At 36.8% G+C, this 23,585-nt stretch overlaps 1 protein-coding gene across 9 annotated transcripts; it reads right to left on the bottom strand.

Moving 5' to 3' along the window:
• Nucleotides 1-838: 838 nt before the first annotated feature.
• LOC140814258 (replication protein A 70 kDa DNA-binding subunit B-like) lies at nt 839-13,094 on the bottom strand. 9 transcript variants are annotated; one of them, XM_073173189.1, is made up of 10 exons: nt 12,625-13,094; nt 9,378-9,474; nt 8,908-9,013; nt 7,698-7,796; nt 2,575-2,719; nt 2,053-2,500; nt 1,789-1,913; nt 1,571-1,649; nt 1,052-1,192; nt 839-975 (listed from the first exon to the last, which is right to left on the bottom strand). In XM_073173189.1, exons 6-9 carry the CDS (start codon nt 2,160-2,162, stop codon nt 1,150-1,152), a joined length of 357 nt encoding a protein of 118 aa, XP_073029290.1. In that variant the 5' UTR covers nt 2,163-2,500; nt 2,575-2,719; nt 7,698-7,796; nt 8,908-9,013; nt 9,378-9,474; nt 12,625-13,094; the 3' UTR covers nt 839-975; nt 1,052-1,149. The 9 variants fall into 9 exon arrangements, with proteins under 9 accessions (XP_073029290.1, XP_073029289.1, XP_073029288.1 ...); XM_073173188.1 differs by having other exon boundaries at nt 857-975; nt 1,060-1,192; nt 12,625-13,093; XM_073173187.1 differs by lacking the exon at nt 1,789-1,913 and having other exon boundaries at nt 857-975; nt 1,060-1,192; nt 12,625-13,091.
• Between the last annotated feature and the right edge of the window lie 10,491 nt (nt 13,095-23,585).

The raw sequence follows: 23,585 nt of genomic DNA, 5'->3' as shown, positions 1-23,585 counted from the left end.
GTTCAGATGTTGTATATTGTTTTTTAACGAATTGGGTGGGGAAAAATTGTCTTTTTCCCAAAGATTTTGAACAAACACCGAACTACAAATGTTAGGCAAAGAAACAGCAATTTTTTGGAGATCACCAAAAAAAAACATAGGTACTAATATACATGCTAGATTTTAAAATCTACACCAGTGTTTCAGTCTTGTTTAACATGTTTTAAGCTTTCACTCACCATTTTCTCTTTGGAATCTAAACTTCTCTTACCTGTTATACTGGCATGTTGTGCTTTAAGATCTGTTTCGAAGTGTTCTTCTTGCATTGCAGAGCTGCTTTCTTGGGATTCAGATAAAGCTACATTCTCCTGTAACAACCTCTCACCTTTGAAATTAGAGCCTTTATCTTCATAGCTGTGAGATGCTGATGCTGACGATGATTCTGAAGCTGGTAGACATGCGATGACTGTGTTTCGAACGAAGCTTTTCCCTCTTGATTTGTTCCAAGATGTTCTTAGTTGGAAGAAGAATTGTGATTCTCGTAATTTCTGATTAAAGATGTTAGGGCAAAAAGGCATTTCCTGTGGTCGATAAGATAAATGTTGGTGAGCAAATATTAGAAGTTTTATAGTGGCAAGAATTAGGTGTTTAAAAATATACCTTTTCTTCAGCCTCGATTACATAGCAACATGCTTGCTTCCTTGTGCTCCACATAAACATGTAAATTCCCAGTACCATCAAACAAATCTGCCTGGAATAGTAACATGTACGTATATCATAGTAAGGTGGCATGTTTTAAATGAGTGTAGGATTTCAAAGTGGGTTAGTTACTTACAGGGGTTTTGGACTTGGGAAATTGTGGTTGCAATAAAAACAAGTAAACTCATACTTGTATGCACCCCCACAAGCTTTAGAGCAATCTGGACAGGCTAGAAAGTATACACAATTCTCTGAGTTTTTTATTGTTATTCTAGCTTTGATCCAAAAGGATTTTACCTGAGAACCAAAGTGTGGATATGTTCGAACTACTTATTGGCTTCAAAGCTAGGTAAATCAATAAATAAATAAATACAGGCTTACAACTTCATTCAAGCTTAGGATTTGACTGATTTTGCGGATTTGGGAGTCAAATGGTTGGTCTATTTCTTGGTTGACTTTATCATACAATTTCTAGGAGACAACAGTTTCAATATATTCTTTATTGCTTTGCAACCTGTAAAAAATAGCTTTATATCAGTTATTTATTTATGAGTTGTATGGAAGAACATAAATATATGAAAGAAATATGCGAGGAAAGACAAAAACGGAAAGTTGAGGAAAACATAAGTGGAAACAAGACAATTGGTCATTCAGCAGACCTTTTTGTTCAGGATTTTCTTACTGTAAATTGATGTATCATAATGCAATGCTTTGTTCATATCTTGCTTTATTATGGTGCAAAGTTAACATAACCATTTTGTAAGTGTATCCACAATACATCGCAAGGAGACTAAATTGTAAAATGCATTTCATACAGCAAATACATCACAAGTGAATGAAGATAAATCTGAACGTACAAAATAATATGGTCATTAATGAGGTTAGTAATTACCATTGTTTTAGTAGTTCAGCTTGTTGTATTGGAGGATCAAACAAGATTGTGCTGTTTGGTACTGTTCCAATGGATAATCCTACAACGATATTATATTTAAATGAGCTAAAGTAAATGTTATTAAGTACAAAAGTGCAAAATATATGGCACAATATGTATGCTTCTGGGAAAAGCCTTCTTCCTTTTTACATAGTAAAAGCAAACAGATTTGATTGTACCGTAAAATGTGTTGACGGAAAGTCGCATCCCTAAAATCACAGGAAGAGTGTGAACATTTTGAGTCAAAAAAAGTGCTTCATTTTGGAGGAATTCTTCCCATAAGGTGAGGATTAAGGGTCTACGCCTATCAAGTAGAGAAAACAAATATTTTTTGTTTTAGATAATAAGTAAAAAAATGAAATAGAGCAGTAAATGTTCTTTGGTAAAAAAACACTTTTTGGTGAAACAAGTCATATTCAGTTTTTTTGGTCAAAGTAGCTTACTCTTCATTTACAATAACAAATTCTTGTAAGTTTCTTTTTGTCTTCTCAACGAACCGTGGGGGGAAAACATGAATTACGCTGCATAATAAGTCTGGATCGGTGAGCCACATGAATAAATTTATATATAATGCATTTGTATGATGAAAAAGAAAATCGGAAGAAGAACTTAGCTGATTTGTTTACTTGACACATCTGCCAACTCAGGACATTGTGCAAATGTTGTTAGTTCGTAAGCATGGCCAGTAGGCAGCTGTTCTTCTTCATCTGTAAGTTTTATGTATGTACTCCTACCAAGCAACATTTGATATTTCGCAGATGCAAACACTGGTGCGTTGCTGGTTATTTCTTTAACTTTAGCATTCCCGATATAGTAGGTCTTGTATAATTGAAGTAATTTATCCAGCTGCTCAACATCCTGGTCATATATAATTCCTTGCATGGTTCCATTCTAGAGAAACAAATAGATAACATAAAAAACAGGTTTAATGTAATTTTTTGGCCTAGTATTAAAATATAGTTTACCTCTTTATCAATGAAAACAAGTTTTTGTTGCCTTCCCCATTTTAAGAAACGAATTGGGGTTTTTTCAGAAACAAATACTCTAACAAACCAGTTGCGTATATCTGGCTTCAGATTTGCCAAAGTTGTACATTTTTCTTCTAGTGGCCTGAATGTAAAAAAATGAGACAAGTTAACGTTCATGCATATTTCAGATATAAGAACATGTAATTTATCTGGAAAAATTCCTAGTTTTGAAGTATGCAGACTGTAACATACCTTTGTTTATAGAACTAATAATGTCATTTAAATGGATTAAAAGCATACACACAGCTGGTTAATAACTTTTTGCCCGCAATGTTGTTGTTAATAAAAAGATGAGAAAGCTAAAAACTAACCTGCGTCAATAAGCATGTGCAACATCCAAAACTTCACGGTATACTACATTTTTCGTGCATGTAACGCTTTGAACTAAGGTTGTTGGTGGTCTAATAAGTACCTTTACTTGATCCATATTTTTAGCTCTCGATAATGCAACATATAGTTGTCCATGTGAAAAAACCGGTTCTTTTAGATAAATACCAACAAAATCTAAAGTTTGACCTTGTGCTTTGTTAATAGTCATTGCATAACATAAACGTACTGGAAATTGTTTTTTTTTTTAACGGAATAGATGAAAAATCATCATGTGGAGATTCTAACGTAATTCGAGGAATGAAGGCAGCTTTTCCTGCATGTGAACCTATTGAAATTTCTGCATAGATAACATTTTTACTAAAACCCTTGCAAAGTAAGCGCGTACCATTACAAAGCCCTTCAGTTGGGTTAATATTTCGTAACAATATGATTGGTGAATTTATTTTAAGAGTTAATTTGTGTGGAGGAAGTCCTTGAGGAGTTAAACAGTGGAATAAATCTTCCTGATCTGGTATTACACAACTGCTTGTGTTTTCATCGCAGCTATAATAGGTAGTTTTTTCGCCAGGAAATTTGTTTATAAGAACATCATTGATTTCGTGAACAAAGTCATTTCTTGTTGTAAGTATTGCGTGTTTTACAAATAAAGAGATATCTAAATTAGAGTCAGTAATGTTTGGAAACACAATGTTTATTAATGTATTCAAAGACGTTGTGTCATCTGTGAATGGGATGTTTATGTGAGATGGGAGTTGGATTTCATTGTCTTTGTTAGTAGCTTCAATCCCATTACCAATTTTCAACAACCAAGATGAGAAGTTAGAATCAAATAATGCACGCATATTTATTTGGAGTTTTATTTCAGTTAGCTGATTCCATAATGGTGACATAACAATGGAAGCATCTATAATATCATCCTTTGTGCTTTTTAGAATAACGGGCAATGTTTGACGAAAATCACCACCAAATACAACAAGTTTGCCGCCAAATAATAATTTTGAATCCATAATGTCTTGTAACATTTCATTGAATTTTTCGATAATACTACGCCTAGCCATCGTAGCCTCATCCCAAATGATGAGTTTTGCTAGTTTTATTAAATGTGCTAATGCACTTTGTTTGCTAATACTGCAGGATTTAATATTGTTGTCTTCTAAAGGCATTTTAAATCTTGAATGAGAAGTTCGGCCTCCGGGAAGCAAAGATGCAGCAACCCCTGAAGTTGCTGTAGCTATTGCTATGTCACCAGCAGAGCGAATTGTAGCAAGAAGAGCTTTATATAGGAAAGTTTTTCCAGTACCTCCAGGGCCATCAATGAAGAAAGCATTTGGTAGATTATTGTGGACATGATGTAAGATTTGATTATAAGCATTTTTTTGTTCTAAATTTAATTGATCAACAGCTAATAGGTCCTCCATAGGAACAGTAATATCGCGTTCAGATTGTAGTTCTTTTGCTAAGCTATCATCAAAGCTGTGGCTTACATCTTTGTCTATATGGAAAAAGTCATCTAGTTTTCTCCCCATTGAGTAAAGATGATTGTCAACTATGTCTAGAACTATGTGACTAATTACAGTAGGAGTAAGAGCTTTGTTTTGAGTAAAATCTTCTGAGAGAAAATGTTGGTATTTTAACCATAATTGAAGAGGATTTTTTGGGTAACAAAAAACAAGAACAGTAGCAAACAATTGTCGCAAAGCATGAGGCATTAGATAAGCAGCAGCCTCTTCGATACACATATCAGCAGTGCTGTCATTTTCTATTAGGCCTAACATTTGTGCAGCTTCTCTGAATGTTGTGAAGATTACCTCATTGACTGTTCTTAAATCTTTAAAAGAAACAGGTTTTCTGACATGCATTAACAACAATTTTAAATAAAACTTTTCATTGTCGGAAGGATGGCAGCTAAAAATTCGGCCTATAACCTGCTGTTTTTTACGAGGTTCCCACTCTTTGGAATTATTGTGCCAAGTAAAATATTCAGGGAATTCGACATATAAGCAATTTAGCTGTTGAGCGTAAGTATTGTATTTGTTCATGTGAAAAAATTGTGTTAACATAGTCTTTTTAATTGTTGGATTGTTAGCAATGCTGAACAATGATTGATTAGCAGCAAATATTACAACTTGTTCATTTTCTAAATGAATTGGTAAACATATAACAGATGGATGTACATTGTTAAGATCAAAACTGAAAATTCGCCAGGCAGATTCAGGAGGTGAAATCCATCTAGCAGACTGAAAATTCTTTGCCTCATCAATAATGTCTTCTTGTTCATTTTCATGTAATCTATATAAAATTTTGTCATGTCCTTTGTATATATACTTGTAGATATATTTTATAGCTTGGATTGTTCAACATATTTCAACATTAATGTGGCAATTAAATTTAGCAAGTAAATATGGATTGTAAGGAACGACCCAACGGCTATCAAGTGACGCACCCCTTATAGTAATAACATTTTTGTCATTTCGACGACGATATATCGGGTATGAATTCGTTCCATATCTAGTGTTTTCTGAGAATTCTTTAGGGTAACTATATTTGCAACAGCCTTTTTTCATACAAGGACATGCTGGATTAAGCAAACCACAAGGACCATGGATCATATGTTTTACTACTAATGAGAACAAATATGGATTAGAGTGTGGATCAGGCAACTCTGCACAAACAATTCTATCAAACGCCTCAGGATGAAACATTTTTGCAGCCTGATTTAAAATGAGCAGAAAATGGGCATGAGGTAAGCCTCTTTTTTGAAACTCTATTACGCTTGTATACGCAATAACATGACCAAAGATATCCTTTTTAAATAGCTCATCTGTTAAAACTCGAAGTTTTGCATGAAAAATCCTGGATATTAAATCAGGCCTATTCTGAATTTCATCAGATGGAAGGCAAAGAGCTTTTATTTCAAGCCAATTTTGATTTGAAGTTATTGTTAAAAAAATATCAGGTTTTCCAAAGCGTTGAACTAAAGCGATAGCATCCATATATCTTTTACGCATATCTCTAGGGCCTCCAATGAATGACGAGGGTAATATTACACGTTTTCCAATGTCAGAGCCTATTTCACATCCTTGCGCAATACTATCCAATAACCCATTGTAGGCCTCATTGCGTAAGCGGTTTTGCATGTCTGAAGTTCTAAAAAATTCTAACCTAGAGGTTTCTATTTTAATATACATGTCAACTATATACTGTTGTAAAAGCCTACCAATATGCAGTATGAAAGACGTATCATTATTTCTTATTTGTAGCTTGTAACAATAATATTCACGGCATGACACCTTTGAACGTTGGGTCCTGTTTTTTTTTTGAAGCTACAAAAAAAAAAAGAATTACTAAGGACATAATGCCATTAAAAATGTGTAATGGATCTTAAATTTTATACGAAAAGTACCTTGTACTTCAGTGTTTATAAAAAATTCTGTGCTGATCGCGTTTTCTATGCAATTGGTGGTTTGACCACTACAAGTTGGCCTATGGTGCATTTTCATTTGTGCTTGGTCTAATCTTTTAATGTCTCGATGCCAACCAGATTCTCCGTTTGGGAATATGAGAGGGTATTGCAAAGGATCATAACAACCAAAGTACTGTTTAATTATTTGAGGGTAATTGTTTTTTGGATACACTTGTATATGTTGACCTATGTATTGATTGTCCTCGTTAGATTCTAGCCATATTCCAGCAACTTGAGGCACAGTGGGACGATTAAAAACTCGTTGATCAGTAGCAGGGTCAGCTAACAAAGCAATCTTATATTCGTTCAAATTTTCAATACAATTCAAACTGCGGAAAAATTTACCGTATGGATTCTTTGTTAAAATTTGAATTAATTTTCCTGTGAGGCTTTCCTTAAATTTTGAATTAATAGACATCCGATTAGACGTTTCGTGTTCAGTATCAAAGAAATACAGCTGTAGATTTTTCCGGTTTTTTGTTGTCTGGTGGTATTAATTGTTCTATAAAATGATAAAGCTGGCCTTGTACACGAAATGTATAAATCCCAGCATTTCTTCTAGCTAAACTTTCGTCGCAATGTACTCCCATTGATGTGAAAGCAAACATGTTATTGTAACTACGAATGCATGTGTTAAACTCTTTTGCATCGTCATCATTACCAATATAGAGTTGAATCAAATCAGAAGGCATTACTGAACATAAAAGATTTATTTCTCCCGATGAACAACAAAATGTTGGTGGTTCGCCATATATGCGCCGAGCAGCACAATATTTACAATCCGGGACATTAGGTAACACATCTGGAGTACTTTCTATACGCAATAATAGGTCAACCTTGGAATTTTCTATGTCCAGCCCATGTAAACCATGTGACTTATTTTGTTTGCGTCGATGCATATTTTTTTCTAGCTTACGATCATCTAGACAAGCAAATTTTCGTTTATGACGTTTCTTAGTCATGTTTATATCTACTGAGTTTTTTATTCCCTGTTGCGGCATCATGGCTAATTTATAGCATCAAGCAAAGTAAAAATATCTAACCTTACGACTATTAGTATACCGATATAAGAAACTGTGAAATCTAGCTAGCTGTAACAAAAGAAAATAAAAAAATAAAGTGTAATATAGCATATGATTTGGCAGCACAAAAGCTAATAATCAACAGCTGTGGATACTAATAAACATAAAAAGAAAAACTAATATATACAGCAAAAGGCCACGAGTGCTGAAATATGAACTAATAGCTTCGTAATAAATTATCAAACCTGTACGTAGTGTGAGTAGAGGAAATATCCATAGGTTTTAGTTGTTGAAGCTTCTGAATGATGACACAACTAGTACAATATAAGATATTTAAAGTGAATCTGCACGTGAACAGAAGGGAAAAGTGTTTAAACACAACAGAATAGCAAGAAAATAGTTGACAAGCATACAAAAGAATTTATAACCATAAGCTATATATAGTAAAGAGAACTTGAATATATAGGTTGCCGATTTATTATAGCAGCATTTCTTTTTTTGGCAATAAATGTTGCGGACGCTGCGCCATGCCGAGCTACTTAGCCGTTCATTCACACATTAGACATACAAGTCATGTAAATTTCAAATTAAATATAAAATCCTTAGTTGTCTAACAGTGCTTGTGACAGGGGCATTGCTTAAAGAGAGGCTGTATCGGAGCCGTTTTTTGTAGAACCAAGCTATCACCACCAAAATTAGCAAGGACGTGAAAATAATACCTATTTCCAAAACGAATTTTTTTTGCATAACCAAGGTACCACCACTGAAATTAGTAGAAACGCGGGAATAATACTAACCACCAAAAGAAACCAGAGGCCAACATCTAAGTAAACTAACAAAAATTTGAAAACGCTGAATATTCGAAGAAACTATACTTCTAAAGGCTCACCAAAGTTCAACACTTATTCTTTATTTGACCGGTAAGCCATTTTTCCCTGACAACACAGTTTTTTTACTCCCAAAAAAAGGAAAATTTATACATTTTCTTGTCGGAAAATAAAAGAACAATAAAATAGCCTAAATGGTTTATTTCCTCAAACATAACAGAAGCAAATTTTGCAGGGAAAAAACAATTCGCTTAAAAAACTTTTAAAAGCAAAATAAAAACTCTAAACCCCTTATATAAAATCCAAAATAGTGCCCGACTAAGCAAAGTGGTTAAAAATAAGCAAGAAACCCAGAAAAATCACTAAGCATAAGAAGACACAAGTAAAAAAACATATTCAAAAAAAGTCAAAAAAAGCACACCTAAATATCGCTTTCCAAATCGAAGGAGAACCAAGAGGATTGAATAATCGAAATGAATAGCAATGTTTTAAAACCCTAGGCATCAAAACCCGTGAGCAGAACAGAAGAAGGCACGCAAGCACGAAAGCTCGAATTTATGCAACGCTAAGATATAAAAATTCAGAAGAGCCAACATGTTGGGTAGGGGGGAAAACACAGGTGCAATACCAGATTCAAGCAAATCCAAGGCAAGCACAGAAATCTATCAAAGCCTTTCAATGCATTCCTGAAAATGTTGGTTCCTTGCAAACAGCTTGGTGTCCAGTTCGTATACCTAAGAGCAACACCCACAATACTTGGATTGAAAAACAATTAAATAAATGCTCAAAAAAAAAACACATAAACAGAGAAGCGCTAGCTGAGCCTTAATCTTAATTTAAAAAACAACGCACCTAGAACAAATAATCTTTCGGTAAATAATTCAAAATATTCCCAGCATTAACACACCCCACCAAATTCGATATGAATAAACTGGAGGATACAATTTGAAACTAACCACTTACTACTGGGAAAATCATTCCTTTTTTCATAAAGTATACATATTTAAATATTTGACAAGCTCATAATTGGTAAAACTGAAGCAAGATTAGTTTTTTGTTTGAAGCAGGAAGATAAGTACCATATCAGAAGAAACTTACGTCAAGCTTCGAGAAAAGCCAAGCGGTGGAGAGAAGAAAGGCAAAACAACGAACAAAAGCAGGAGAAAAACAAAATGGCAGTCGCTGCTTCAAGGCCCTAAAAATAAAATTCGTTAGTAGCACATAAGAAGGCATATAAACACGGCAGTTTGAATTTACTCGACGCTGAGATAAAAAAAATTGAGAAAAGACAACGCGTCGGGTAGGGGGAAAGCTGTAGAACCCGTAAATTGGAATGCGTATAAGTCATGCATAATTCTAGTATTTAAATTAAAACGATTTTTATTGCATGAGTATTTAAATGATTTTCCTCAAGTTGATTATTTCATGCAGCAGTTTGATTTTTATCAGTTCAGTTAATTCAGTGAGGCCGGACTGGAGTGGAGTTTAGAAATAAAATTTAAGATTCAGAAAATATTTCCAGAATTTAATTTAGCTAGCAAGTAAGTGAATTTAAGTTAAAAAGGATATTTAGGGAATTATTTAAGTTACTTGAGGTGAGTAGAAAATAAGTCACTTAAGTTCCATGCTTGAAGGATTAATCCACTAAATTAATTAAAGGATTAGTGAGGCTTTTAAGGGTTATAAATTTACTAGTTAGAAAAGAATTCCCCTCCATTTATTTGTGAGAATTTCGGCCCCCTTGTGGATTGTGTAATGCCTTGCCAACTCATCACCCTTTTGACCCTTTCTTTGCATGTAATTAGTAGGATAATTCTATGGTTTTTGGGAGCACCATTTAATTAATTATTAGAGCTTATCCTAACCCATTCCTAGCCTTGAAGAAATCGGCCACCTCATTCCCCCAAAAAGATTTGATAGCAAACCACAATTCAAATTTCAAAATGAGGGAGACTTGGTCTTGCATTTTAATCCCTTTATTAGTGGATCTTCCCCCTCACCTCTCCAACCATCATTCTCCCCTCCATAATCTCGAAATTCAGAGTGAAATTCAGTAGAAAAACCGTGAGGTTCATAGCTTAAAAGAGGAGAGAAAAATCGAGTAGAAGGAAAGGAAAGAAGCGTTCCACTCCTCCGCGCCGCGTCGTCGTCGTTTCGTTCGTTTTCTTTCGAAATGAAACCAGGCATGTCTAGATTCTTTCAAACCTCAATCAAGTCATATTATCATTTATTTTTCAGTATATGATCATGTTTATTCAAGCAAAAATCGAGATCCATGTCAAAACATTTTGAAACAACACATGCAGAATTTTTGATATTCCTTGGCAAGCTTAACGTTTTTCTTGGTTTGTGAGTTTCAGGTGATTGGTTCGACTCCAGGCTCCCAAGGCGACATCTATACACGTAATAGGATGCATTAGGATCAGATTGGTCCGTTCGTTCAAGCCCCTGGTTGCTGGAATTCAGAAATGGACAGCAACTTCTCATTTGGTCCATTTGAGTTTCGAAATTTCAGTTTTGATGGCAAGGAGGAAGGATCTGATCTTGGCTGCCCCAAGGGCCTATAGCCATGGTTAGATCACTCCCCTAGCATGTCTAAGATGTGACTAAGTCGCCCTTTTGGTGGCTTGGTCCATGGTGCATCGGTTTTTAATCAAAATGCAAGAACAGCCCCATGTCCCTTCGGCCCCTTCCCATTTCAGCATATGTATTTCGGTTTTGGTTGCTTGGTATGGATCTTGGTTGTCCTATAGCCCTTAGCCACGGTTCATACCATGCTCCTAGATGTCTAGAGCGTGCCATGGTCAACCAAATGGCCACTGGAACGACGCAAGACATCGATCAAAGCAAAACACTACACACGCATGCACGTTGGTTCTTGGTTGGAGTTTCGGTTGAGTTATGGTGTGATGCGGATTGTGGCTGGCCTAGGGCCCTTAGCCATGGTTCGAATCATTCCTTGGGATGTTGGTGAGAGTCTCTGGTCGGTGGTTCACGCCCCAATGGCCGGTAGTCTCGAAAACAACACAAGTTACGCGATGGTACAATTGCTGGAAATTACAGCAAGTTTCTGTGTCGGTTCGGTGGCTCGTTCGAGTTCTCGGTTGGCTTTTAGCCTATGGCCTTGGACTGCACATTGCCCCTTTGAGTTAGGAAGGCCACGTTTTTGGCCGTTTGTGATTCAGATCATTTTTGAGGTCGTACGAGAATTTACGGTGCGATGTGCCAAATTGACTCTCGAAAGAGCTTTCATGTTTTGGCCTCCATTTCACCTAGATTTCGACCCTCATCATTTTAGGAGCATTATTTCAGTATTTTAAGCGTGTTTTCATGACTATATGTCGGTTCAGGTTGGTTCGGAGTCATGATAAATACGAAGTCATTAGGCGTCATAGTCGCATCTTTTGAACGTAAATTGCATAGTTGGTCAAGTTTAATCCATTGCATATTTTTCATGGCAGTTAGGTTGCAGCGAGCCTGGGGGACGATCCAATCCAATCGAGTTGGTAAAATGATACAAGATATTTAATTCAGTCATTTAATTTATTACGTGCATGAAAATAGAAAATACTTATTTTGAGATTTATGCGATATTGCTTGTGGTCAATTCACTATGAAGGGAGCATTATTTTATACGGTCGCCAGTGACCGATCAGTTCAGTTTGGTACCACCCGGTCGCCAGTGACCGGCCAGCTCAGTTCAGTTTTATACTCCCCAGTAGCCAGTTACCGACCAGTTCAGCTTAGTCCAGGGGCCACAGGCGTAGACCATAATCTCAACAGAAAATTTTACCAGTTATTTCAGTATAGGGCTCCAAGGAGCAAATATTTTTACTGTGATTTTCAGTTCAGTTATGCACGTAATATAATTGCTCAGTACAAGTTATTTTCAGTATGCCTCATGACATGATATTTTATCCAATCAAATTATATTTTACTCGTTACCTACGATATATGCATGATGAGTCTTTAGGCTCACTAGACTTGATTGTTGTAGGTACCGATGAGGTCAGGGCCGAGGGCGGGGACCGGTGAGCCAGCTTGGGTCGGCAGTAGTGGCACCCGAGGACCTCAGTTCAGCATTCATTATTTTATTCCGCAAACAAATTTTTATCAGTTGTTGGATATTCTTAAATTGTTATTTTTGGCAAACTTTATTTTCTTCCGCTGCTATATTTTTAAACATTGAACTTGATTTATAAGTTGATTTTATGAATGAGGCAATTTAAGTTCTTTAAAAAGAAAAATTTTTAATTTTCCCAAAATTTTCAAGTAAGGATTTTCGGGCCTTTACAAAAGCACAATCGAAAAACCAGATTCAATCAAATCCAAGGCAAGCACAGACCCAAATATCGCCTTCCAAGGCGAAGGAGAGTAACAGAGGGTACTGAGCCGCGCACAAGACGGTAAAAAAAGGTGGGCGCAAGGTATGTGCTGACTGGGAAAAAGATTAACAGCGTACAAGGCGGGGAGCAAAAGAAGTTTTGGGAAAAAGGTTTGCAACCGGATGGGAAAAAGAAGGAAGGAAACCAAAGCACCGAACACCACATCACAACGCTAAGATTAAAAAATTCAGAAGGAACAACGCGTCGGGTGGGGGGTAAAGCACAATCGGAAAAACAGATTCAAGCAAATCTAGGGCAAACACATACCCAAATATCGCTTGCCGATGCGAAGGAGAATAACGGAGGGAATTGAGTCACACACAAGACGGTACAAGGTAGATGCTTACTGAGAAGAAGATTAACAGCGTAGGAGACGGAGAACAAAAGGAGTTTGGGAAGAAAGGTTTACAATCAGATGCGAAAAAAGGAAGGAAACCAAAGTACCGAAGACCACACTGCTCAAACAGGCACTATTTCCTTGACAGCACATTTTCTTTGCTTAATGAAGAACCTAGCGTAGACCACGTGTATTTGGGAGAGCCAAGAATGAAACGCGTGTATTTTTGGTGACTGGCAACCGAGCAAAAACAGGCCCATCACAAATTATTCATGCTTTCAATATAGTATATGTATAAATATATAATTATATCATATATTTCATTTAGACGATAGCGTGGCTCTGTCGATTGTTCTAAATGAAATATTATGATTTCATACTAACATCTAACAATCTAACATTTACTTTATCGCAACTAACTTTTATTTTTGCATCTAACTTTTACTTTCCCGCAACTAACTTTTACTTTCCCGCAACTAACTTTTATTTTTTCGTATCTAACTTTTACTTTACTGCAACTAACTTTTAATTTACCGCAACTAACTTATTAAATCAATATATTTCATTTAGGCAATAGCGTGGCTCTGTCGGTTGTTCTAAATAAAATATAATAATTTAATTTAACATTTACTTTATGCAATTATATATTTATATACTTATATATATAATCATAGGTACTATATATAAAATATTGATTAATTCGGTATTTTCTATAGTGGGAACTATATTATATTATGTGTATGTTTAAATATTTAATTTTCTTGGAACCATTATTTATGGTGGTTTCCTTTGTTTTACTTTTTGTTAAACAATATTACATAAACCAAGAATAAATCTTTGAGCCTTGACAAATTTATAATTTGTAAATTTCATTCTTGCATTTGGTAATTTATAAATTAATAAATTTAAACTTAAAACAACCTCTCTGTGGATCGATCTCGTACTTACGAAATATATTACTTGCAGACAACCTACACTTGGGTGAATTATAATTTAAGTAGTAGCACCAGGCACTGTGCCAATCTCTAAGGCACCGTACCTTTTAGCTCCAGCTGAGATATTAGAACTCAAGCAGCAGATTCAGGAGCTTCTTGTCAAGGAATTCATCCGCCCTAGTTTCTCACCATGGGGCGTGCCAGTGCTCTTTTTAAAGAAGAAGGATGGGAGCATGGGGCTGTATATCGATTATCGAGAGTTGAACAAGGTAACGATCAAGAATAAATACCCACTTCCAAGAATCGAAGACTTGTTTGATCAGTTGCAGGGAGCTACATTGTTCTCTAAGATAGATCTTCGATCGGGGTATCATCAGCTGAAGGTGAAGGATGTAGATGTGCATAAGACGGCCTTCAGGACCAAGTATGGGCATTACGAGTTCTTAGTGATGCCGTTTGGATTGACAAATGCTCCAGTTATATTCATGGATCTCATGAATCGAGTATTTCAGCCTTACCTTGATCAATTTGTCATAGTATTCATTGACGATATCCTTATTTACTCGAAGATCCATGAGGAGCACATCCAGCACTTGAGGACAGTTTTACAGATCTTGCATAGTCGCAAGTTATTTGCGAAGTTCAGTAAGTGTGAATTCTGGTTGGAGAAAGTAGCGTTTTTGGGTCACATAATATCTAGCAGTGGTATCGAGGTGGACCCAGCTAAAGTAGCAGCAGTTAAGGAATGAGTTGAGCGGAAGAATGCATCAGAGATCCGCAGTTTTCTTGGCTTAGCCGGCTACTACAGGAAGTTCATTCAGGGATTTTCTTCAATAGCAGTGCCGCTCACTTCACTGACTAAGAAAAATTCTAAATTCGTGTGGAGTGAAGAGTGTCAGAAGAGCTTTGATACTTTGAAACAAGCTCTTATATCAGCGCCAGTATTAGCCATGCAGTCAGGGCAAGGCAACTTTGTGTTATATACCGATGCATCTAAGCTCGGGTTAGGCACCGTATTGATGCAGCATGGTCGGGTCATAGCTTATGCCTCCAGACAGTTGAAGGTGCATGAGAAGAATTATCCGACGCATGATCAAGAATTAGCCGCTGTTGTCTTTGCATTGAAGATTTGGAGACACTACTTGTACGGCGAGAAATGTCAGATATTCAATGATCACAAGAGTCTCAAGTATTTCTTCACGCAGAAAGAATTAAATATGAGACAGAGACGGTGGTTAGAGTTAGTGAGAGACTACGATTGTGAGATTAGCTACCATCCGGGGAAAGCTAATGTTGTGGCAGATGCCTTGAGCAGAAAAGTTGCAGTCATAGCGCAGTTATCAGTGCAGAGATCTCTTCAGTCAGAGATTCAGAGGTTTGGGTTAGAGGTTTATCTAAAGGGCAGAGCTCCTAAGCTGTCTAATCTGACAGTCCAGTCTTCTTTGCTAAAACGAATCCGTGCAGATCAGTCTTCAGATGAACAATTACAGAAATGGAGACTGAAGGATGAGGCCAAGGGCAGTGTACTCTACACAGTGTCTGATGGTATTGTGAGATACAGAGGTAGAATGTGGGCGCCTAATGTTGATTCCATCAGAGAGGATATTCTGTCAGAGGCACATGCATCTCCGTATTCCATCCACCCAGGAGGTACCAAAATGTGTAGATCCTGTATTGATGGCCATGTATGAAGAGAGACATCCGCCGATACGTATCAGAATGCCTCACTTGTCAGCAGGTGAAGGCAGAGCATCAGAGACCAGCATGAATGCTTAAGCCACTCCCTATCCCAGAGTGGAAATAGGAGAATATCACTGTGGACTTCGTCATTGGGTTGCCGAGATCAGTCAGAGGATCCAATGCCATTTGAGTTATAGTGGATCGACTCACTAAGTCAGCGCATTTCTTGCCAGTGAAGACGACTTTCTCCATGACGCAGTATGCGGAGCTCTATATCAGGGAGATAGTTCGATTGCACGGGATCCCAGTTTTTATTGTGTCCGACAGGGACCCGAGGTTTACATCGTTCTTCTGGAAGAGCTTACATGCAGCCATGGGGACGAAATTGCTATTCAATACAGCTTTTCATCCGCAGACAGATGGCCAGTCTGAGCGAGTGATTCAGATTTTGGAGGATTTATATCAAGCCTGTATGATCGATTTCCATGGGACTTGGGAATCCAAACTACCTCTAGTGGAGTTTACCTACAACAACAGTTTCCAAGCATCTATAGGTATGGCTCCCTATGAGGCATTGTATGGGAGGAAGTGCAGGTCGCATCATTTGGATGAAGTCGGTGAGAGAATAGAACTTGGTCCAGAGATAGTTCAGCAGACTACAAATGTGGTGGTCAAGATTCGAGACAGAATGAAGACAGCCCAGAGTCGTCAAAAGAGTTATGCTGACAAGAGAATGAGAGATCTCGAGTTTGCCGTAGGTGATCACGTTTTGTGAAGATAGCACCTATTAAGGGTGTTATGAGGTTTGGGAAAAGAGACAAGCTGAGTCCGAGGTTTATTGGACCGTTTGATATTCTGGACAGAGTTGGGACACTAGCCTATCGTGTTGCTCTACTGCCGAATCTGGCCGGAGTACACAATGTGTTCCACGTTTCGATGCTGAAGAAGTACCTAGCCAATCCTTCGCACGTGTTGAGCTATGAACCATTACAGTTGGCTCCAAACCTGTCTTACAAAGAAATACCCGTCCAAATCCTAGACCGACAGGAATGGAGACTCCGGAACAAGGAGACTAAGCTGGTCAAAGTCCGGTGGTTGAATCAATCAGTAGAGGAAGCCACTTGGGAGTCTGAAGCATATATGAGAAGTCGCTATCCGGAGTTGTTTAGTAAGATTTAATTTCGAGAACGAAATTTATATAAGTGGGGGAGGAACTGTAGAGCCCAAAATTCAGTACACGTAAAACTCATGCACTTATTTAATTGTTAAATCATTTTTTAATTTTAAAATGATCTTTTTTTTATGCATAATTTGTGAAATTCATTATTTTAAATTATTTATGTTTATGTGATGCACGTTAAAATATTTTCTTGAGTTTCATGTTTCAGAAGATTATTCGAGGCGAGATCGAGGAAAGATCGGCGACGATTTTTTGGTAATTTTAAAATGCGGTATTTTATTTTAAATTGGAAAGGGGCATTTTTAAATGATTTATTAGTTTTAAGCATTTTAAAGTCTAATTTAATTATTAGGTGATTTTATGATTTTTTAACTTTTAAAATATAGCACTTGTGCATTTCATTTTTTTAGCTAAGGAATTTTATTCGAGATTTATAGGGATTGGTATGTATAATTAATTTAATAAATTAGTTAGTATTTTAAGTAGCAACTTAATTAGCATTTCATTTTAATTAGCATTGTTAGTGGTGTAATTAAGCAAAATCATTCCCTAATTTACTCTATAACTCACGCACACACCCACAAACACACACACACACACATTCACGCCATTCACATAACACACACAAATACACTTCATTTCATGTTTTTTAAGAAAAGTATAGGGTTCCTTGAAGCAAGAACAGCCGTCCATCTCCTCTTATTTCTCCATCAAATTTTCGTGAGTTTTATTGCAAGAAAATCGCTGCGCGATCGTCCCAGATCAACCTTCGCTCCGTTTCCGCTTTGGTATCACCGGTTCGGTAAATTTTAATTATCAAAAGGTACGTATAATCTATTTTTCCTACGTCGATCTAGTCATAATATGTGTTGTGATGTTTTTATGCATAAAAATACATGTGTGATGTGTAAAGTTTGAGCAGGAATTATTTAGATCGCATTTTGAACGTTTTTGGATCTAGAAATCTCGTTTTTGCTGTTTTTTTGAAAACTGAGATTTTTCAGTCGTGATTTTGAGAAAACTTTAAACATCAAAATCGTAGACTTTTTGATACCTTTGATTTGATATAAAATTCAAAATATTTGGATAAATATTGAGTGAGTTATAGTGTTTTTTGTGGGACTGCACCAGCTGTAAAATTTCTGTGTCACAAAATCCGTCAACCTCTGTTATTTTAAATACTGCAACTTTTTGGTCGATTTTATGGAAAAACTTTCAACATCTAAAACGTAGAACTTTTTGATACCTTCGATTTGATATAAAATTCGTAATTTTTGGATAAAAAATGAGTGAGTTATGATCGTTTTTATGAGACTGCTCATACTGCGATTTTATAAAAATGCGTTCTTGATGTGTTTTGAAGTCCTAGATGTTTTCAAGTATATTCGACGTGCAAGGAAAATATTTTTATGTTTTTGAGGTATGCTAAATGTCTTGTGACCAAATTATGTATGATATTAGAAAGCGGTAAAGCATGACCAGGGACCAATCCACCCCGTTAAAGCATGAACGAGTTTAGGTCAGGATTGGAAAGCGGTAAAGCATGACCAGGGACCAATCCACCCGTTAAAGCATGAATGGGGATCTCATGTATGTGGCAGTGGATCTTCTCCGTCAGCCCAGTACTGTGGTTTAGTCTGATCAGACATTTATTATGTATGGGTCACTTGCTTTGAAACATGCTGTAGGACCGAGCGCTTGCCGCTTTACCAAAAGCTATAGCTAGTAGTAATGGTGCAACTCAAATCTTTTAAACCGCACAGCAGTTCAAGCACCACGGTTCGATCGCTCTACCAAGCAAGGACAATTATTGCACCCAACAATCTCCCTCCCAATAATTGCACTCCTTGCAATCAATGAGAATCGAACCCATGACCTTGGCTCTTATACCAATTGTAGGACCGAACGCTTGCCGCTTTACCAAAAGCTATAGCTAGTAGTAATGGTGCAACTCAAATATTTTAAACCGCACAGCAGCTCAAGCACCACGGTTCGATCGTTCTACCAAGCAAGGACAATTATTGCACCCAACATATGCCTCTACATAAAATTATGATACGTATGCTCATGTATGTAAGATGCAAGTATGTTTACGAAAATTTTCATGATGTTGACACGTCTATGTTATGCTATTATGCTCAAGTCCTAAGTACGCTATGTTATCAAGTTCATGTTCATATTTTTACTATGTACGCTCTATTTTGAAGATGCATGTGGTTTTATTACGTATTATTTGATACTTCCAGTTTATACGTGTTGAGTCTTTAGACTCACTAGACTTGATCGATGCAGGTGAGGATGATGTCGAGGAAACGGGGGGTGAGGACCAGTGATGTAAGGCTCGAGAATTATCGGTTGTTATTGATGTGAGACTTGAAACGACGAGAATACATGATATTTAGATCAGAATTTGTAAAGCAGGGCCGAAGCCACACCGCACCCGCGGTACAGGAAGGACCGCTCCCGCGGTGCATTGACAGAAAATTTGTAAAATTGTGCGAACAGACACCGCACCCGCGGTAATAACATCACCGCACCCGCGGTCCAAGAATTTCAGAAAATGCAAGGGCTGCCGTGAGCACAGCGCACCCGCGCTGCTAGTGTACCGCACCCGCGGTCGTGCGTGTCAAATGAAAAATAAAGACACTTGTTCCTTGCCATGCAATACAAGGGTATGTGGCTTCATTTCCTTCCATGTTCAGTAGTAAGCACCGAGGGAGAATTCAGAAGAGAGTCCAAGGCTTCTTCCATCTCACAATTTATCTTTTGCAAGATTTAGCCATCCAAACTTGAATTCGAGTTCAGATTGGTACTCCTCTCAACCAAAGCTACAAGAGGATGTAAGTATTGTTCATTTCCAGCATGTTTCGAAAATTATGTGTTGGAAGAATTCAGATTTGACATAGATTATGTGTTCTTGATATACTAAGCATCGTAGAAACGTAAACGGATCGAATTTCAGACGCCGTATGCTATACGTTCGATTTTCCAGCATGTGTTGGATTGAGAATATACAGATTACAGCATGTATATAGATGTTAGATGAGATGATGAGTTGATTGTGATTGAGTATGATGTTCTTGAGTTACCGGTATAAAAGAATTACGCCGTTATGCCGTCGAATTGCATTGAAACCGATGTTAGCGTTGTATATTGATTTGCTTGAGATGTATATGACTGAAGTGCACATTGTTTATGCCATTTCAGATTTGTATTGACTACTTGGTATTCGAGATTTCGGTTCGACACAGACAGTGCGACAAGAAAGGTATAATTCATGTGGTCACGGGATTGCACAACTCGATTCAGATTTGATACGAGTTTCCCTAAATCACATACTAGATAGTTATTACATTGATTATGTAATGTTTCGTTTATTGATTTATATTCGAGTCTTGAGATAGGAGAGATTGGCAGACTTGCCAAAACTAGACGTTTCGGTGTATCGACGCATAGAAACAGATTTGTTATATGTGTAGACCCTCGATACAGAGTTGACCGAAGTCTAGGAATAAGACGTACCGTTGCCCCAAGTGGCTGGGTAGGTGACAGACCGTCTTATTCACACCGGGATCCCTAGATTAGAAAAGAGTCGAGTCAAGATTTGAATTGTCGAATACAGATTTGTATTCTTCTACATGTTTAGATTTATATTCATGTTACTTGTTACATATGCTATGCTTTTGTATATGATATTTACATTGCATGCATCCATGTTTTATACTGGGATATGTTCTCACCGGAGTTATCCGGCTGTTGTCGTGTCTGTATGTGTGCATGGCAACAGGTGGGGCAGGATCAGGGTCACGACGAGGAAGAGAGAGTTGATAGCGTGGAGATGCCGGGTGTAGCAGAAGACTTCTGATGTTGCACTAGTAGTTTTATGTTGATACTAGAGATGTTATGTTGTTATTGTAACATGTATAACAAGTAAGGCTACTAGATCATGTCATGTAATAGTGTTGACTCATGTTTGTTTTAAATAAAAATGAGACGCTTTATGTTAACATTCGATTTAATGTTAGAAAGCGAAAAAAATTTTGACCCGCCATTTATAATAAAGATCCAATTAAATCCCAAAAGAATTGAGTTAGAACCCGGGTCCCCACAAGTGAGCTGGCTTGGACTGAGCAAGAGGCTAGACCCGAGTACCGCCCATGTCATTTTAAGATTTTATGAAAGTTTCACATACTCTGATTTGATGTTCTGGTTACGATGTTTTGAACAAGTATTTTCTTAGCAAAAATTTTATTGGTGATCTCTGTTATTTGCAAATATTTTGGAATGAACGACGAATTGACGACCGAATTGATTGTTATTTTCGCATTTAAGAAAATTTTTAATTTTTTCGTAAATTTTAAGTTAGTTTAAAAGTACGGTACGTTACACATAAAATATCATATTTTCATAAAAATCATCATAATATATCATTCAACATGCGTTATGATCCTTCGGGACGCTGCCAACCCTTCCCGTACTACCTAGGTGTAAAATGATTGTTTTGCCCTTGGACTCTAAAATTCTCGATTTTGACTTTTTCTTATTTTTATTGACATGAGCTTATCCCAAATAATTATTTAAGTTTAAATCTAATTTTTAATATTTTTATTTAGCTTAAATTTGGAGTTTTCAATTTAATTTTTTATTTATTAATTCGCGAAGCGTTTTAATCCTGAATTAATTCAACTTTAATATTTTCTTTTCAAATTTTAAACATAGGCTTTTATTAATTAAATTACCCTCGTGAACCATGAACCAACCCTCGTGGACCATCACCTGACCAGTCCACCTAGGGACCCTACTGAACCCTCCTGGACCACACATGAGCCCCCCAGCCGCGTCCACAGTTCCTCCGCACAAGAACAAGCCACGCGAGTTCTCTCATGCTGCAGTCGAGCCACCCTGCGACAGCCCCTGATCCGTCCCCTGACCATCCTCCCTAGATCGTACTGGACCAACCCTGAACTGCCATGCCCTAGCCACTGGCCACCCTAGCCGCAGCCACCCTTGTGCGTGCATGGGGGGAGTCCTACTTCACAAGGACTCTTCCCCAGCCACTGGTCTCGAGTCCTAGCTCTGCTAGGACTCTTCCCAACCCTTGATCACGTCCAGCACGACCACCTAGCCCAGCCCAGCCCCAGCCGAGCCACGCGACGCACCAGCCTAAGCCGAGCCACCAAACCCTCGGGTGGTCAAGAAAACCCTAGGCGTGCACCCTCCTTGCCATGACTCGACTTCCAGCCTTCGTTTTCATCCTTGACGACTCTTTTCCCGTCCTTAGAACTCCTCCTAATGGCAGCGTATCCTTAGGAATCATAACATGAAAGAAACAAGCGTAAAAACATTCAAAACTTTGAAAATAATCGTTATATCTCTAAAACTATCGAACATAAATATTTTTCATGCAAAAATAATTAAAGCAAGCATAATATGGTTTGAATGATGCGTCAAAGGATTTAGAAAATGTGCTTTTGCATTTTAAAAAGCTCGAATATACGATCGTCGGCGAGGGACGCAAAGAAGATCGAACGGACGACGAAGAACCCTAGATTTTCCTCCTTTATATTTTCGAAATTTAGTGTGTGCAAGTGTATGAAAAATCGGCTGCTATGATGTTTAGAAGCCCTAGGTTTTAATTTATAGATTTTAATTTGCATGATAATAGGCTTGAGTTTTTGGTTTTCAAGTATATGAGCAATTGGACCTACTCAATTTAGTTAAATTAGGCCCAATAACACTTATTTAATTGAAGCATAAAATTTTATAAAATTTAGTTTTAAAAAATAATGCATTTAATATTTTAAAATTCCCTCATTTGCCCAAAACCGGCTTCCCGAATAAAATCATGCTCGTCTCGTAAAATAATTTGAATTCTATCATTTTTAGAAAAATTTAATCATTTTTTTAATCATATTAATAAGCCTTGAAAATATTTATTGAAAAATATTTATTCTTGTCTTGGTCGTCTTCTGTCTCCTTTCTCCAGCCTATTATCGAATATTCGGGTAAAATCCTTCAATTTCATGAAATCATGCCACATAATCATTTAATCATGCAATCATACCTTTAATCATATAATATACACCAAGTAAGAAATTAAAATCAATTAAACAAAACAATTATGTAATTTAATATATTTGCATGCATGTGGTTTACGTAGGTTGATTTTTCGAGCGTTACAGCCCATTTTCGAAAATCCCTCATATTTATATCATAAATTAAATAATTAAAAATAATTATTTAATAAAATATTTTTCATTAACTATCCCCGATTTCTGTTTCTTGTTCGAGCGTGAAATACTGCTAAGAATCCTATATCATGGAATCTTAATGAACAAAAAATTTAAAACACATATTAATGTTAAAATAATACATTTAATGCGTTAAAAATAATTAAACACTCATTTTAACAAGAGTGAGTCTCATGTGAGACCGTCTCACGGGTCATAATTCGTGAGACGGGTCAACCCTACCCATATTCACAATAAAAAGTAATACTCTTAGCATAAAAAGTAATACTTTTTCATGGGTGACCCAAATAAGAGATCCGTCTCACAAATACGACCCGTGAGATCGTCTCACACAAGTTTTTGCCTTTTAACAAACCCTTGATTTGCATACATTCAAGTTAACCTTACAAAAATAGTTAAAAAATTCAAACTTCAAATTGACATCGAACTCGAATATACTTAATTCGAATCCTCAATTTTTACTAATATTAAGTTTGATTTGGTTTGTTGACATATTATATATTATTATATTATATTATTTAATTCATTATATGTGTGC

Source organism: Primulina eburnea, chromosome 15 (genome assembly GCF_022965805.1).
Source record: "Primulina eburnea isolate SZY01 chromosome 15, ASM2296580v1, whole genome shotgun sequence".
In the NCBI taxonomy this organism is placed as follows: Eukaryota; Viridiplantae; Streptophyta; class Magnoliopsida; order Lamiales; family Gesneriaceae; genus Primulina; species Primulina eburnea.
Note: the sequence above shows the minus strand (reverse complement) of the source record. Positions and strands in the feature narration are given on the sequence as shown.